The 15,806-nt window shown below is 42.2% G+C and overlaps 1 protein-coding gene across 1 annotated transcript; it reads right to left on the bottom strand.

Moving 5' to 3' along the window:
• Nucleotides 1–5,363: 5,363 nt before the first annotated feature.
• Nucleotides 5,364–7,093, bottom strand: LOC104439632 (rust resistance kinase Lr10). The gene is made up of 2 exons (XM_010052669.3): nucleotides 6,859–7,093; nucleotides 5,364–6,770 (listed from the first exon to the last, which is right to left on the bottom strand). The coding sequence occupies exons 1-2, from the start codon at nucleotides 7,046–7,048 to the stop codon at nucleotides 5,494–5,496; spliced, it is 1,467 nt and encodes a 488-aa protein (XP_010050971.2). The 5' UTR covers nucleotides 7,049–7,093; the 3' UTR covers nucleotides 5,364–5,493.
• Between the last annotated feature and the right edge of the window lie 8,713 nt (nucleotides 7,094–15,806).

The raw sequence follows: 15,806 nt of genomic DNA, 5'->3' as shown, positions 1-15,806 counted from the left end.
CTTTGGCCAATTGATTCCTAAACATTTTGCAATTGTATCAATTTAGTCGATCAAGCCAAATTTGGCTAGCCAATGCTAGTGTGGATGTTGACCAACATTAGTAGAATTTTTTTTTAACAATTTTCTATTTTTTAGATTTTTTTTCCTTTTTTCTTTTTTCTCTATTTTTTTTTCTCCCCCCTCCTCGATGAGAGAGAGAGAGAGAGAGAGAGATGAGGAGTTCGAACAAGAATCAAAACAAGGGCTGCTTTGCCACCACGAGCTCAAGGCTGTCCATGTTCGGCAACACCATCCACAGATCTGTCAATGGGTACTCCTTACTCCTTTGTCTTCTTCATGTCTTGCCCAATGATGGCGAGGCAAACTCACCACTGGCCGGCCGCCTAAATCCGATGACCGGTCCTCCCCTCTAGTCGGTTGTCGAAGGAGGAGGAAGGAGGGGGCAGGAAGGGGAAAAAAGATAAAAGGAAAAAAAGATTTTAAAAATCAATTAAAAATTAGAAAAAAATTTAAAATATTAAAATATTATCCCTTGGCGCCGGCCGACGCCCACATCACATCAGCACTAGCTAGTGAAATTTGGCCAGATGGACCAAATTAGCACAATTACAAAAGATTTACGACTCAATTGACAAAAAAAAAAGGTCTAAATGATATAATTACAATAGGCTTATGATTTTTTTAGTAATTTTCTCATTATTTTTCATACTTCTCAAACAACAATTCTATTATGTTCCGTTTTACAGGAAAAGTACCAAAACAGTCCTAAACATTTTGTATTAGTACCAATTCAGTCCTAAACTTTTTAATTGGACCAATTTAGTACTAAACATTTTCACATTGGTACCAATTCAGTCCATCTGGCTAATTTAAGCCGGAAAATGTTGATGTGGCCGCCGGAGATATTATGTGGCGCCACGTGGATAAATTTTATAATTTTTTATATTTTTCAGATTTTTTTAATTAAAATTTCCTTTTTTTTTTTTTTTTTTTTTTTTTTTTTTGCCTTTTCTCCTTACCATTAACCGGCCAGGTCGCCGGCCACAGGCGGGTCGGGCGAGGGGCCCCGTGCCCTCGCGGCCACAGGCGAGCATCGGCCCCCGCCTGATCCGGCGAGGGCCGAAACTCTCGCCCGTTGGCCGGCGAGGCGCGGCAGCCCTCGCTCGTGGCGGGCGAGGGGTGCGGCGGCCCTCGCCCAAATCCAAACGAGGGCGCGGCGGCACGGCTTCTCGTCTCCTCCAGCTGCGAAGCGTCTCTCCCTTCTCTCAATCAAGCTCAACGATAGTCGCTCTCTCTCTCTCTCTCTCTCTCTCTCTCTCACCCACCCGCATGCACGCACGTTCGCTTCCTTCCGCGAGCGGTCGCATCTTGCATGAGACATGTTTGTGAGAATGCCGACACAAGCCTTGACCACCACCGCTTCCTTCGTCGATAGCTACGAGGCTTCAAACCGCGGAGGGCCGCCGCACCCTTGCCCGCCACGAGCGAGGCTGCGCCGCGCCTCGCCCGTGGCCGAGGAGGGCGTAGAGGCCCTTGCCAGCCAACGGGCGAGGGTTTTGGCCCTCGCCTGGATCTAGGCAGGGGTTGACGCCCTCGCCTGTGGCTAGCGAGGGCGCGGCGGTCCTCGCCAGTGGCCGACGAGGGCACGGGGTCCCTCGCCTCGACTAGCCCGTGGCCGGCGATGGCCACGTCAGCAATTTCCGACTTAAATTAGCCGAATGGACTGAATTGGTACAAATGTAAAAAGGTTTATGACTAAAATAGTCCAATTAAAAAGTTTAGGACTGAATTAGTACCAATGCAAAAGGTTTAGGACTATTTTGGTACTTTTCCCTCCGTTTTACATATCATTTAAATATCAACCTAATATTTGGAAACTTATATTACACTTTTTGTTCTACTCTTTTCGACATCGATTCCTCATTTTGACTATGACTTGTTAATGCAATATTTAAGTTTTTTTCCAAAATAAAAATATTAGTTTACTTCACTTTTTTATTCAAAGCTCTTTTCACATCTCTTATCTTGTCATAATCATATCTTCTAAATAAATTTCCGTCAAGGAGAAAAAGTGTTACATATTCTTCTCTATAATTTAATCTTGATGGTGATCATTAATTTAAATGTCATTCATATTTTCCACTTGTGATTAGACATCTTACTTATTTTCAAAACTAAATTCATATTGGAATCAAAAATATTTTTGTTGAGAAATAGGCTTTAATTTAAATGACTAGTATAAAGCTCTTTCGTTAGAGAAATTGTTTATTATTACAATCTTTTTCTATTAACATAAGAGAGCGCAATTAAGCAAACCCAATGATCATTTAATCTCCAAATTTTAAAAAATTATTTCATGAACAGCCCGTGTATATGTTTGAAATACCTATGACTGCACATAATATAGACGGACAAAATTTTATATTCACAGTAATTAAGATGATTGGCGAGTAGTAACTGAATTTTGTAGCTTTTAAATTTGAATTCAAAATAAATATTTAAGTATCCTATAAAACTATGATCTTTCCTTCTACGACAATTGACATTATATTCAAAAAAAGAAAGCTCACGCTATTTCCTATCCTCAAATAGCTTTATATGCACCATAAATTTGAATGGCCCAAAATAGTCCTCAGTGGGATCCCTTAAGGGCAAAATTGATGAAAGAGGGAATGTATACTTTTAGTATGGATCGATCAATCTAATGATTTTTATTAATCTTTCATAAACCCTTGTTTCTTTACCTTTTGTGTTCCAAATGGAGAAGTTTACACGGTTATCACTCTTTGACGAGAATCATATCATATTCGAGTATTATAATGAATTTAGTGATCAATATTCTAATTTAAAAGAATATTGAAAAAGTATATTTATTTATGATGTCTTTCTAAAGTTTAATCTCTAATAAATCCTACATATATACAAGTTTTTAGTTCAAGCTTTTTAGGGATTCCTTGGTTAAAGTGGTGAACTCTTTATGACTATAATTGATATTTAAGACGTAAAATAATAAATATCATCAACAAGGTTCAAGCTCATAAGGAAAAAATTCTTAATATAAATCAGCTTGTGCATTTTAGTAAGTAGAACAGAGGAAATGGAATTTGTAGACAAACGAACGCAAAATATCATAACGGGGTGCAATAAAACATTATTATTTTGACTAATACGGAGAGTTTTGTATTTTCATGATAATGCACAATTTTTTCAATTAGCAACTTTCAGGAATGAACGATTCCAAGATAGGTAGAATCCAAACTTGGAATCTTAAACCTATTTTGTTAGGACCGGTTCCTAGTTTCTATTTTAAAATTTTGGAATCTACCTTATAGACCTCAACACCTAACCTTGAATCAACCTTCTTGATCCGGTCCGGTTATAGGGTCTACCCAGGAATTGACTAATCCTTTTTTATTTATTTTTTATTTCCTAAGAAAATAAACTTTATTGAAACATCTTATTTATTTCTCTTTACATTTTAAGTGTATGCTCTTTTTCAAGAAAATAAACCCAACACTCCTCTTTCAACCACCTCTTTCAACCTTAAACTTTCGCCAAAATATTTTATCGAGAATGTATCATGTATACTCAAGACGTGTTCCAAAGTATTGGACCAAACGGTGTTTTTAAAGGTTCGCACTACAATATCTTGTCCCCATTAATCTTTTATCGAGTGGAGTCTAAGTTCAAATAAATTTCCCCAATTTTATAACAATCTGTATTAATTTCTTTAAAAAAGTGTTTTTTTTTTTTTGCTACCCATTTCCTAAAATAATTTAAATCACACTTTCCCTTCTTTTACCTTTTTTTTTTTTTATAAAATTTCTCTCACATATATTATGTGTCTGTGTTATTATTCAATAAAATTCTGTATGTGAAGCAATTACATCTTCATCTAGGGATTATTAAAAATATTGGAAAGCATTAAGTATATCTATCGCATACCAATAATGTTATTGGGAAAACTCACATAGTATATAGGATTAGATTCCTTCCCTCGCTCGGTTACACCTCTAATGTCCAGCTCGCAACCTCAACAAGACCGTTATGTTAGAAAACCCATGTTAGATACATCAAACGGCCCAACCCGGGCGTAACTTAGCACGACCCACTTGGGGTCGAGCCTAGCCCGACCCGACCCAATTTGTGGTTTGTAGAACAGAGAGTGTATTAGGCGGCCCCGCCATCACGTCCATCTACACAGAGGAGGAGTTGGGTATCGACAGGGCAGACGCTGGTGGTACGCCGCTTTGTCCGCTCTGACTGCTCTTGCTGATTTTAAGGACAGTCCTTTAGTATCGGAGATCGCCCAGTCATTCTTGTTGCAGCTTATTTTGCAATATTTAGCTGTTTACATCAAGGTTCTTAGAGTTTTGATGTCTCTTTTTTCCTAACTGCATATCCTCAAATCTTATTCTTACAGGTATGGCAGTTTTCTTACACAACCTAAAGATTGCAGGGTCATGGTAAGATTGTAGCTAAGAGTTCTTCAGGTGGGTGGTAAAGGAAAGATGCGAGTATTTGTTCATTGAAGATCTCAAAGTCACGAATACAGCAACGTGCATCCTCTTTTTGACTCATTTATTTGACACTCAGCTGCGAGATGAGAAATATCACATGAACTCTTAGTATTTACAAGGAATACATGGAGTACATGACCTTCTGTATTGAGGTTATAAGATGAGACGTGCATTCGTGTTTCCAGTCTGTTAGCAGCTTCTTGCATTAAGATTCAACTCTGCCCCAGCAAGAACTGCTTAGTAGAGAAAAGCAAAGCCTGGTCTGTGTTTTTGTTTGTTTGATTTGAGCACAACTTCCAGTTTAGACTGTTGCTGTTGGTGGTGTCAGGCCTACTGGGAGGTTGCCCTCGGGCCCCGACACCTTCGTTTTCTGTAAACATAGGATTTGGTGCGGGCATAAGGGTATGTCCCTTGTCGCTTATTAGCGACATATTCGGAATGTGGCGAGGTGGAGCAGACGCATATAACCCACCACTCTCTCCAGAATCGGCCTCACTCTTATATACAGCAAATCGATAGCTCTCTGTAGATTGATTTGAGAAGTGAGCTTTCATGGTATCACCACGGCTGTGAATCTTTCTTTGAGTATAAAATCCGATTGAGTCATTAATTAATTAGTGCGGACTCATTTTGATATTTTCAAATGCTACTCTAAAGATAGAGGAATTCTTGTCGATGAACTCTGTTTTCCCCTTTTCTTGGTAAAAAAAGAGTCGACTCTCTACATTACAACATATTCCTTGATCATGTGAGTCGTGTTAATCAATATGATTTATAAGTTAGGTCGAATCCCCAAGCTACTAGTACTCATTAGCAACACTAATATAGATCCATCCAAAGGCATTTGTGGGCATCAGAGGAGCAATCATCTTGCATTATGTAGTATTATGATATAGCAATGCAAAAGGATACTTAATAAAAAGACAAAATCTTTAGGTACAACTACAATATAATGCCAAGGATATTAATAATATCATCCGGTAGCTAGCTCTAGTTCTGTAGTTTTCTTCAAAGGCTTGGAGCAGCAACCCTGAGAATACCTGGCATTAAAGGACGAGTCCGAGTCCCGTTCACTTCCATTTACTGAACCCTGAGAAGGCTTGTCTGGATCGAGATTCTCGAACGGATATCCAGGCATAGGAATTTTCACATCTCCTTCCAACATCTTCACCACGGTGCTCATCGCCGGCCTTGCCTCCGGCTTATTCTGAATGCACCACAAAGCCACCATCAACATATGCATTGCCTTCTCTCTTTCACTCTCAGGAAGCCCACAGACCATCTCCAACAATTTGCCATTTTGTAACATGTGCCACGTGCGCTGTGGTAACCCCAACATCGACTCACTCGGGGTAACGTCATGATTTATTCTCCTCCCCACAATGTCGAACAGGACCATCCCAAAACTATACACGTCGCACTTGTAGGTCACGGTATATGTCTTCGACGTCACAGGATTTGGCTTCCACATCTCGGGGGCGGCGTACCCAAGGGTGCCACGGAAACCCGTCAAAGGGATCCCACTGATTTCCCTATTGTAAAGCTTGGCGAGCCCAAAGTCTGCGATCTTTGGGCTCCAGTTCCTGTCTAGAAGGATGTTCCCGGGCTTTATGTCGTAGTGAATGATCCTCTGCTCGCATTCCTCGTGCAAGTAGGCAATCCCCTTCGCAGTCTCCACAGCAATCTCATGCATCTTGCACCAATCCATCGCTGTCTTGTCCCCAGACAGGAATTCATCGAGGGACCCATTTTCCATATACTCGTAGACGAGCGCCTTCTTCGTCGGCTCGAAGCAAAAGCCATAGAGCCTGACAAGGTTTTTGTGGTGAGTTCTTCCTATGGAGCTCACCTCTGCCATAAACTGCTCCTCCATCTTCTTGTCGTGGGCGTTCTTGAGCACCTTGACGGCCACTGGAGTTCCACTGGGCAACTCACCTTTGAAGACAACTCCGTTATTGCCGTAACCGAGCAGTGTGGCGTCATCTCTGGTGCAAACAGCCAGCTGCTCTGCAGAAAACCAGGTGGGATTCAAGATACCGAACTCAACGGGCACCTCCTGATTGTGCGCTGGTGAGATAGCCGGTTCCATGATGGAGATTGCCCTCGAAGACGAAGAATCTTTTGGCAATTTTTCCAAGTCATTGGTAGCTATCCCAGCATAGCTCGGGATCACGGTTCCCGCTTTCTTCAAGCAATCGATGAGGAAGTACACGACGATGACGATTGCTGCAGTCCCCACCACACCGGAAACTGAAAACAGGTTGCAAAGACAGCGTCATTAAAAGTTCGATCATAATGCCAAAGTTGTGAACTTATACAACTTCATATTCCGACTTACTAATGGAGGCAGCCATGACCCAATCCAACGTCGAGTTGAATGGATCGGTGCTTTTTTGGAACACACTGAAAGGGTCTTCATTGGACTTGTCGGAACCAATTGGGAAGGAGATCCCTGAACCAGTGGGATTCTCGAACAGGCCTTGCAAACCTTGATTGAGCTCCTTGGAATCAGTAAGGAAGTATCTCATCTCTTCTTGAGGAAGCGAACTGAAGCTTATTCTGGGATTTTTGTACTTCTCTCGTGGGAGTCTGCCAATTGAGATGGTCGTATGGCTGCAGTTTTGGTCAAGTACGAAAAGTCTCAGAAAAGTCCGTCGTTTAGTATTTGACTTGCAGTTGCGGGGTTCATACGTTGGCTCCAACGCGGTTTTGACTATGGGAGCCACCTTCAGGGAGTTTCGCAGAAAGAGCATATCGAAATCGACGTGCTTCAATCTATCCAAAATGTCAAGACTTTTCACAACCATTATATCAAGTCTCAATCATGGAAAAATGAATCTTTGATTTTGGTGGGGGAAACATGGCTTCCAAAAAGTTTAGTTCCGTATGACCCATCATTTTGGAGATCACAGTGCCTGAAGGCCCGACGAAACAAGAGAATGAAGATTCCACAAAGAAAATTCCCTATTTTTCCATAAAAAATTCCGTTTCTGGTCATTTTTTGGTTGAAAAACCCCAACAGTTGGAAATCTACTGGAAAACATGGCTTCCAAAAGCTTAAGTTCCGTACGACCCATCATTTTTTAGATCACAGCGCCCTGAAGGCCCCGCAAAACAAGAGAACGAAGATTCCACAGAGAAAATTCCCGTTTTTCTATAGAAAATTCATTTTCCGCCATTTTTTGGTGAAAAACCCCGACAGTTGGAAGTTTGCTGAGAAACATGGCTTCCAAAAGGTTTAGTTCCATACGACCCATTATTTTAGAGATCACGGTGCCATGAAGGCCCGGCGAAACAAGAGAATGAAGATTCCACAGATTTGACTCATAACTTCAAGGGTAAATTCCAAGTACAGAAGTCGTTCATAGTTGTTTGTTGATCCATATGGGTAGCCTGTGCGTACTTCCATCTATAAGCCCATTTATAGGTGGTCTCATGTCTATTTAACTTTTATCTTTGCTTAGATGGACCTTCACCGATAAACTCATTTGTACATCTGTCCTCTCCCTACACTTACCACACACACAAAAAAAAAAAAAAAAAAAGATTTTGTTTTGGGATTCATCAAGTTTAACACTGATTTTCTCAGTCATGGTTTCATTTTTAATTTTTAAGTAGTGATGTTTCTCTCTTAATTATATCATATGTGCTTACACGTATCTAACACAATTTGTGTAAATGCTAAATAATAAATGTGAATCCATTTAGAATTTTTATAATTTTGTATAATAGCACCATTGGTTCTTAACAATAATTTGAATGAAAAATATCAATCAATATTATCTCAATCATTAATTAAGTGAATTTTACTGTAGGGCTGACATGAACCACAATGAGGATGACTTTGATCTACTGATCCAAAGGCCAGATGATACTTTCTCGGAAATGACGGGGAGACTCCAAAGTCCAAGCAAAGATGAGGCATCATTTGTTCAAAAAGCTACAATTGAAAATTCACGTGAAAACTGAAAAATTTTGTCACGCCGTGCCCGCCATTCATTGCCAGTATTATTGGTACGGTCCCCTTCCCATTTCTTTTTCACATAGAAAAGAAAAGAAAAAGACAAACTTGACAAACCTCAAGAAAGAATTTTCTTCCCTACAACAAACCAGTTGTACCAACCTAACCACTGGCGTTGATATAACACCTGCCCATCAAGTGTTGAGCTGCCCAAAGACACGGGTTCTCTTTTAGGTTCTTTGAACCTTCAGTGAACAAAATCAATTTTACATCCCCTCGTTTAGTGATCAAGAAGGTCTTAAAGGAGGATTCTAGCCTTCTGGCGTTTACCAAGTCAAGAAGAATTTTTGAACATTAATCGATGGATCTCCAGGGGAATTTGGCCACCTGAGAAGAGTAGAGTACTTAGACCTATCCTTCAATAAATCCAAGGGGGTCATTCCTAGATGAATGAAGAACATTAGCGAAACAAAAGGCCTCTCTCGTTACATAATTTGTGCCACTGCCATTGAACCTTCAATTATTCATTGTGTCTCCAAATAAGCAAAGCTGAAAAAATTACCCAGTGATGTATTAGGAAATGAACCTGAGAAATGACATCTACTGACTAATAACTTATTCAGGAAACTAAGGATTCCCCAAAGATAATAGTTCCAGGAGATTACCCCAATTTATTTCCGGAATAAACTAAAAAGGAAAACACAAGAGACTAGTGTCACGGGCTGATCGATTGGGATTGTGACCATGCAGCGACTCGGGCAACTATGGATCACCCAAGCCAAGCCTTGCTCGATCAAACGCCTACCCGCTCGCTTACCCAGATCGTTGAGAGAGAAAGTTAGAGAGAGAGGAGCTCTGAAAGGAAAGGAACTTTGTATTATTGAAATGGTGGATGATTACAAATGAAGGAGGACACCCCTTTTATAGTTGAGGGCCTCGGCTTACAACCGTTGATCTACTTTTCATCCAGCGGGCAAGATCGCACCGCCACAACTACCGACATAAATACTTAACTTCCATCTACCGACATAAATGAAAGGAAACTTCTAGAATCAGGCAAAATGACGGTGTCGCCCGCCCTTGGGAATTTCTGGGAGCAAAGGCTTGGTGGAAATCCGAGTGAGAGGAGGAGGTCCACGAGTGACTTATGATCGCCCTTGGGGAACCTCTCGGGTCGACTCTCTTTAGGCCCGTGACATTCTCCCCCACTCATTCAAGCGACGCCCTCGTCGCTCACAGCTTGGCGGTTGGCCTTCTTAGCACGAGCACGGGCTTTGGCACGGGCTCTCTTGTTCTTGTTTTGTTTGGTGCAGACGCTCTCGTATGATGGACCGCAACCTTCATTGATGAAGTCGGACTTTGCACGCAGCTCGGCCTTCGGCTTGAGCGGAGCACGTGACGCGCACTCAACCTCAGGGAAGAGCGCTTGGATGGGCATGGCATGAGTCGAAGTAGGATCCAACTTGACCTTCGGCTTCACCTCGGACAGCTTGTTGATGCGCATCACGGCCTTCAAGCTCTTGTCGAGGCGTCAGATTGACGCGATGGTCTTGGTGTCGACCATCCCTTTGATCATGGGGACCGTCGTCGGGTAATCCGAATTGAGGATCACAAGGCACTTGGTCCTCATGTCGATCAGGGATCTCACGCTATTGAAGAATTGCATACCAAGGATGAGATCATAATCATCAAGAGGGATTACCTCGAAATCCATCTTGCCTCTCCGATCGCCAATTTTGACGTCCACATCCAAAGTCGATCCTACGCCACGGACGCCCTCTGAATTGACCGGCTTGAAGGTACTCCCGGTCGGCTCCACGCGAAGGTTCAAGGCCTTTGCCACTTCCTTCGACATGAACATGTTCGACGCACCCGTGTCGACCAAGGCGTATAGCGGTTGGCCGCACACATCGACTTGCACGAAGACCATTTCTGAGTCCGGCACAGCTTCTTTTCCTTTGGTTGGGGACCGAGCTTGGACGGAGTTGATCATCTTCATGGCTCCAAGTCGGATTTGTCTCTTTTCTTCTTTGGGCTCCTCCTTTTCTTCCTCGATGGCAAGGAGGGCATTGATTCGACCCTTCTTCGGGCATTTTTGGGTCCAGTGTGGACCTTGGCAAATGAAGCAAGGAGAAGGCGGGGGTTGATCGAACTTACTCGCGTAGTCCGTCGGTGGTTGACCCCTTTGGAAGGATGGCTTGGAAGTTCCTTCTCCCCATGCTTTGGCTCGACTGCTTTGTTCATGCGCGCCTCGGGGAGTGCTTCGCGCTTCATCCTCACAAGGTCGATCCGACCTCCAATTCCTTTGTCAACTCCTTGGTTCGGTCTTGGTAAGGTCGACGAGCGACTCGGCCACGCTTAGAGCTTGCGCAAGACTACTCACGTCCCGTCTCTTGAGCTCGAGAAGTGCCCATGGTTTTAATCCATCCATGAACGCTCCGAGAGCCTCCTCTTCGCTCAGGTTGCGAATCTGGAGTTTGAGCTCCGTGAACTCCTTCACGTACTCTCGAATCGTGCCTCTTTGCTCGAGGCGATGGAGCTTGCTATGGGCTTCTTGCTGAGCGAACTCGGGGGAAAAGTAGTCCGGAACTCTCTCACGAAGTCGTCCCATGTGCACACGGGATCGGCGCCGCGTCAAACCTCGTCACACCTATTGCCGTATCAGTAAGGAACATGGAAGCAGTCCGTACCTTGGTCGACTCGTCATGTATGTTGACAGCGCCGAAGTATTGCTCCATGCTCCAGACGAAGTTGTCCACCTCTTTGGCGGATCGTTCGCCCTTGAACTCCTTTGGCTTTGGCACCTCAATTTTGGGCACCGCTTGGGTTGGCACAGCACCGTTGGTGATGCCTGTGCAACTCGGTCTTGAGCTCTTGGATCTCCGCCTTCACGGCTTCGACCTCGTCCCTACACGGAGCTTCTTCCCCGACCACTTGGACGCGCTCCTTCAACACATCGATCGATGCTTCAAGGGCTTCGTCCTTGTCGTGTAATGGCGCAATAGCTTCGTTGAGGCCGGTCATGAAGTCTTCACGGAGCACACTCTCAACCTCCATGATCCAGTCTCGCACATCGTCAAGACCTTCCATGAGTTCGAGCACGGCGCTCCGAACCTTCCCGATCTTCTCATCGAACGCAGCTACGACGTCCATCGAGGCGTCTCTTTTCTTTGCACGGCCACGGGTCTCTTTGACTTGCACGGCCTCTCCATCCATGACAGCTTCTTGGCTCAACATTTCTTGAACGGTTGGCGCACCTTGGTCTCGAACGGATCTCTCTTTTGCTCGATACCACTTGTCACGGGCCGATCGATTGGGATCGTGACCATGCGGCGACTCGGGCAACTATGGATCACCCAAGCCAAGCCTTGCTCGATCGAAAGCCTACCTGCTTGCTTACCCGATTCGTTTAGAGAGAAAGTTAGAGAGAGAGGAGCTCTGAAAGGAAAGGAACTTTGTATTATTGAAATGGTGGATGATTACAAATGAAGGAGGACACCCCTTTTATAGTTGAGGGCCTTGGCTTACAACCGTTGATCTACTTTTCATCCAGCGGGCGAGATTGCACCGCCTCAACTACCGACATAAATACTTAACTTCCATCTACCAACATAAATGAAAGGAAACTTCTAGAATCGGCAAAATGACGGTGTCGCCCGCCCTTGGGAATTTCGGGGAGCAGGCTTGGTGGAAATCCGAGTGAGAGGAGGAGGTCCACGGGTGAGTTGTGATCGTCCTTGGGGAACCTCTCGGGTCGACTCTCTTTAGGCCTGTGACACTAGTATGCGACCTCGTGTCCCAAAGAGAATAATTTTTTTCAGGAAATTACACCAATTGCAATCAATTCACCTTGACACAACCCTCGGATAAGGTCGGAGGATGACTTAAAATAAGAAGTTTTTCTTTATCTCAACGCCTTGTACGAGGAGGCAAACAATTTAATTGTGGCATTTCCATAAAGGAAAACATTTACATTATTTTCCATGGTGGTTTGTTTGTGGAGGTTATTATTTTTCCACGTCATACTCTAAAATGATTTGATTGCCGCATTAGATCGAGCTTATCAAAACTGGTGCCAAAGATCAAACTCAATTAAAAAATTTATGCAAGTTTAAGGAATTGATTAATTAAATTAAAAGTTCAAGAACTTGATTGAAAAAAAAAGTGTAAATTAAGGGAGGAAAAGTAAAACCTTACCGCTCGCACATGGTGGACCAAAACAACGGTGGGCTGCTCATTCTGGAAGTCCAAGCAAGTTTTCTAGTCAAAAGTTGTTTTTTTTTTTAAATTTTTTTTATCCATCTCTTTTTACCCCTTGTACGACGGGAGAAGAAAAAGCTTCCTAGACAAAACTTTCTTTTGATTTTTGAAAGTGTCTCTTGAACAAGGCGGAGGAAACGCGTTTTGGTATTTGATGTAGTTTCGCCTGTGGATTAAATAATTACACTCAAACTTAATATTCTTTAAGGACTCATATTTTGGCATTGACTTGTGTGCTCGAACATTGGCATAGTTGATTAGAAAAATTATGCAAATTTAAAGACTTGATTAGATAAATTCTAAGAACATGGACTTGACTGTAAAAGAAAAAAAAATACTATGTTTGAACTTACCAAAATTTGTGTCTTTTGAAGGTTGAAAATAGGGATGCACATTTTGGCATTTCATAGAAACTTGGTGTGGACTGTACTCAACCTATATATTCATTTGAGGAAACGCTTTTTGACACTAGTCCACAAAAGCAAGTTTGTCTTTCCCACTTCATACTCTAAAACGGTCCGACAGACACGTCAATTCAAATTTATTAGAATCAGTTCTAGGGGCTTGATTTGATTAGATAAATTGAAAGTTGAAAAGACCTTAACCAAAGAAAGCACAAAAATTAAGGGGCAAATTTTCCCTTCAAGAGATGGTGGACGGATGTTCACACCTTTCATCTTGGAATTCCAGGCAAGTTTTTTAAATCCACCTTTTTTTTCTTTGTCCCTTCTTTTTTTTTCCCTGGTACAACGCGGATCCGACGCTTCCTAGCCAAAGTTTCACGTGGATGGGCTAGCCTATAACTATACAATTTCATTAATTTGTGTTCTAAGACATGCCCTTTATTAAGCATGGAGAAGCCCGTGACATGCTCTTTATGAATCAATAGGTCATGGAGGATCACCCTTACTTGATAAGCAATGCATTTATCAAACTCAAAAACGAATAGGAAAGAGCAGATTTTATTCCGCCTATACTGAAAATCAACGTGCAATAGCATAACAATTTTTTTATTAGAAATCATCAAACCTTTCATAACACCAACTTAGCATGTCGTGTTTGGACTTTCCATTTCATGTGCATAACAGATTATTCTATATCTTTGTGACATGTTGAGTCATATGGACTTTTTTTTTCTCATAATTGATAATTTGGTAAAAATGTGTTTCGACATCACAAAATTCTATAAAAAAAACTTTTCAGTGATTTGAAATGAAGTTAAAATTTTGTATATGTAGGTTTTTTAAAAAATTCACTGTTTAGCATTAAATAATTTTTATATTTAAAAAACGCAAAGATCATTTCTAAATTCTTATAAATCATTGACTTTTCCTTAATAATTCCTACTTCTAATTACAAGTTTGTGAATCATTTTCAATCTATCACTAATGTCATTTATTGGTACCAACTTAGTAAATTACAAACGTATCTCTCCTCGTTTGGCATATCTATTCGTTGTTCTTATTAAATGAACTAGCAAAAATATAATCCTTTTCCTCATCGTTCTAATAGCCAACCTTGCCCCGCACTTCGCAAGGTGGGATGAGGATGGAGGTGGAGAATAACAGAATTACATTAAACAAAACAAATCAAGTTACATCCGGAACATAGGAATACTGTTCCATTCCAAGTAGGGCCAAAGCCCAGTGGCCACCCTTCCAAATGGAAGGGAGGTGCGGGTGTGACATCCTAAAAACTCAGGTTCTGATTTCGATCGGATAAGTCGGGCTTTTCGTCAACGCGACTATAGTGCTTTTCTCTGAGATGGCCACTCACGAGATAATTGGCCTATTAGGTGAAGCTGTTAAGGGATTTTAAACCCAACAGACTTGAGAATTCAACCAGGAATTGACTGCTCGACCGTACTAGTCTGCAAGGGTCATTATGGCACAGTTAAAAATTGATCAGAGATTAGAGATAGGTTGGTTCGACTGAGATGTGTGGCTAAACGTAAGTGATTCCACTAATTTGCAAAATTATCGTCGATCTGCACTAAACTGATTTTTCTGTCGTTTTGGCACCCTATGTCTGTATTTGAAATCTTGAGATTTTCACGATAATCTAGAGTTGCCAATGTGTCAAAAAGGTACGTGTGGTTCGAAGAAAATCGACCACAGGTCAATTGCACTAAAAATTCCTAAAAGCTACTCGGTAGGTAAGGTGACACTAAAAGCGCATTTGATTGAAAATAACCACGAATTTGAATTTAATTTCAGAAATTTAAAGTCCTGTCGTGTCATGAGTCATTCTAGGAATGCTAACTCACCTTTTGAAGAATTTCCAACGAGTTCGGGATTTTTACAGAAAATCGAGACGGACAATTCGGAAAACATACGGAAATTCGGATTTACCAATTTGAATGGATTTTTAGCATCTGGTGTGAGTAAATTGGTGAATGAAAGTTATTTGGGCTTTTTTGCATTCAAATTAGACCCCAACTGGAGAAGTTTGTTCAAAAAATCGGATTCTGAGAAAAACGAAATGAAAATCGGATTTGAAGGAAATTCGTGAGATAAAGAGACTTATCTTGGTCTTCATTTAGACTTCAAATTGCACAATTGGCGAAGAAATTGGCCCTAAGAAGACCAATTGGTAAACTCGTTTTGAAGTTCATCAAGATTATAATTTTAGTTTTATCCTATTTTCCTTTTCTCTTCGGTCACTCACGCGCACGTCCCCCTCTCCACGTTTTTCTCTCCTTCACGCTTCCTCTCTCCGCGCACGAACAACACCCCATGGCCGAACACGTTTTTCTCTCCTTCACGCCTACGCGTCCGCAGCTTCTACTTTCGAAGTCACCTTTGCCGGTTTGTTGACCCCGAGTCTCCTCGGCCAACCGTTCGCGTGAGACTTCCACGGAGTAGCCCCTTCAGCAGCAACGGCCCAGCAACTCCCATCTTCGCTCGTGGATCAGCCCTGCAATCCTTTTCGCCAGTTTGTTGACCGTGGATCTCCGCTCGTCCAGCATCAAGAGACCGAAACAGCCGCGTCTTCTCTCTCCATCGTCCGAGGCAGTCCCTGTCCGTGTCTTCGAGCAGCCATCTTCAGCACGTCCATTAGCCCAT

Source organism: Eucalyptus grandis, chromosome 8 (genome assembly GCF_016545825.1).
Source record: "Eucalyptus grandis isolate ANBG69807.140 chromosome 8, ASM1654582v1, whole genome shotgun sequence".
NCBI classification, from domain to species: domain Eukaryota; kingdom Viridiplantae; phylum Streptophyta; class Magnoliopsida; order Myrtales; family Myrtaceae; genus Eucalyptus; species Eucalyptus grandis.
The sequence above is the reverse complement of the archived record's forward strand: the minus strand, read 5'-3'. Positions and strand labels throughout refer to the sequence as shown.

What these genes read in the sequence shown, in the direction of transcription:
- LOC104439632 (XM_010052669.3), bottom strand. Translation starts at nt 7,048, where the DNA reads ATGAGATACTTCCTTACTGATTCCAAGGAGCTCAATCAAGGTTTGCAA. An exon ending in GGTCATGGCTGCCTCCATTA is followed by an intron (nt 6,771 to 6,858) that starts GTAAGTCGGAAT and finishes ACCTGTTTTCAG; the next exon opens with TTTCCGGTGTGGTGGGGACT.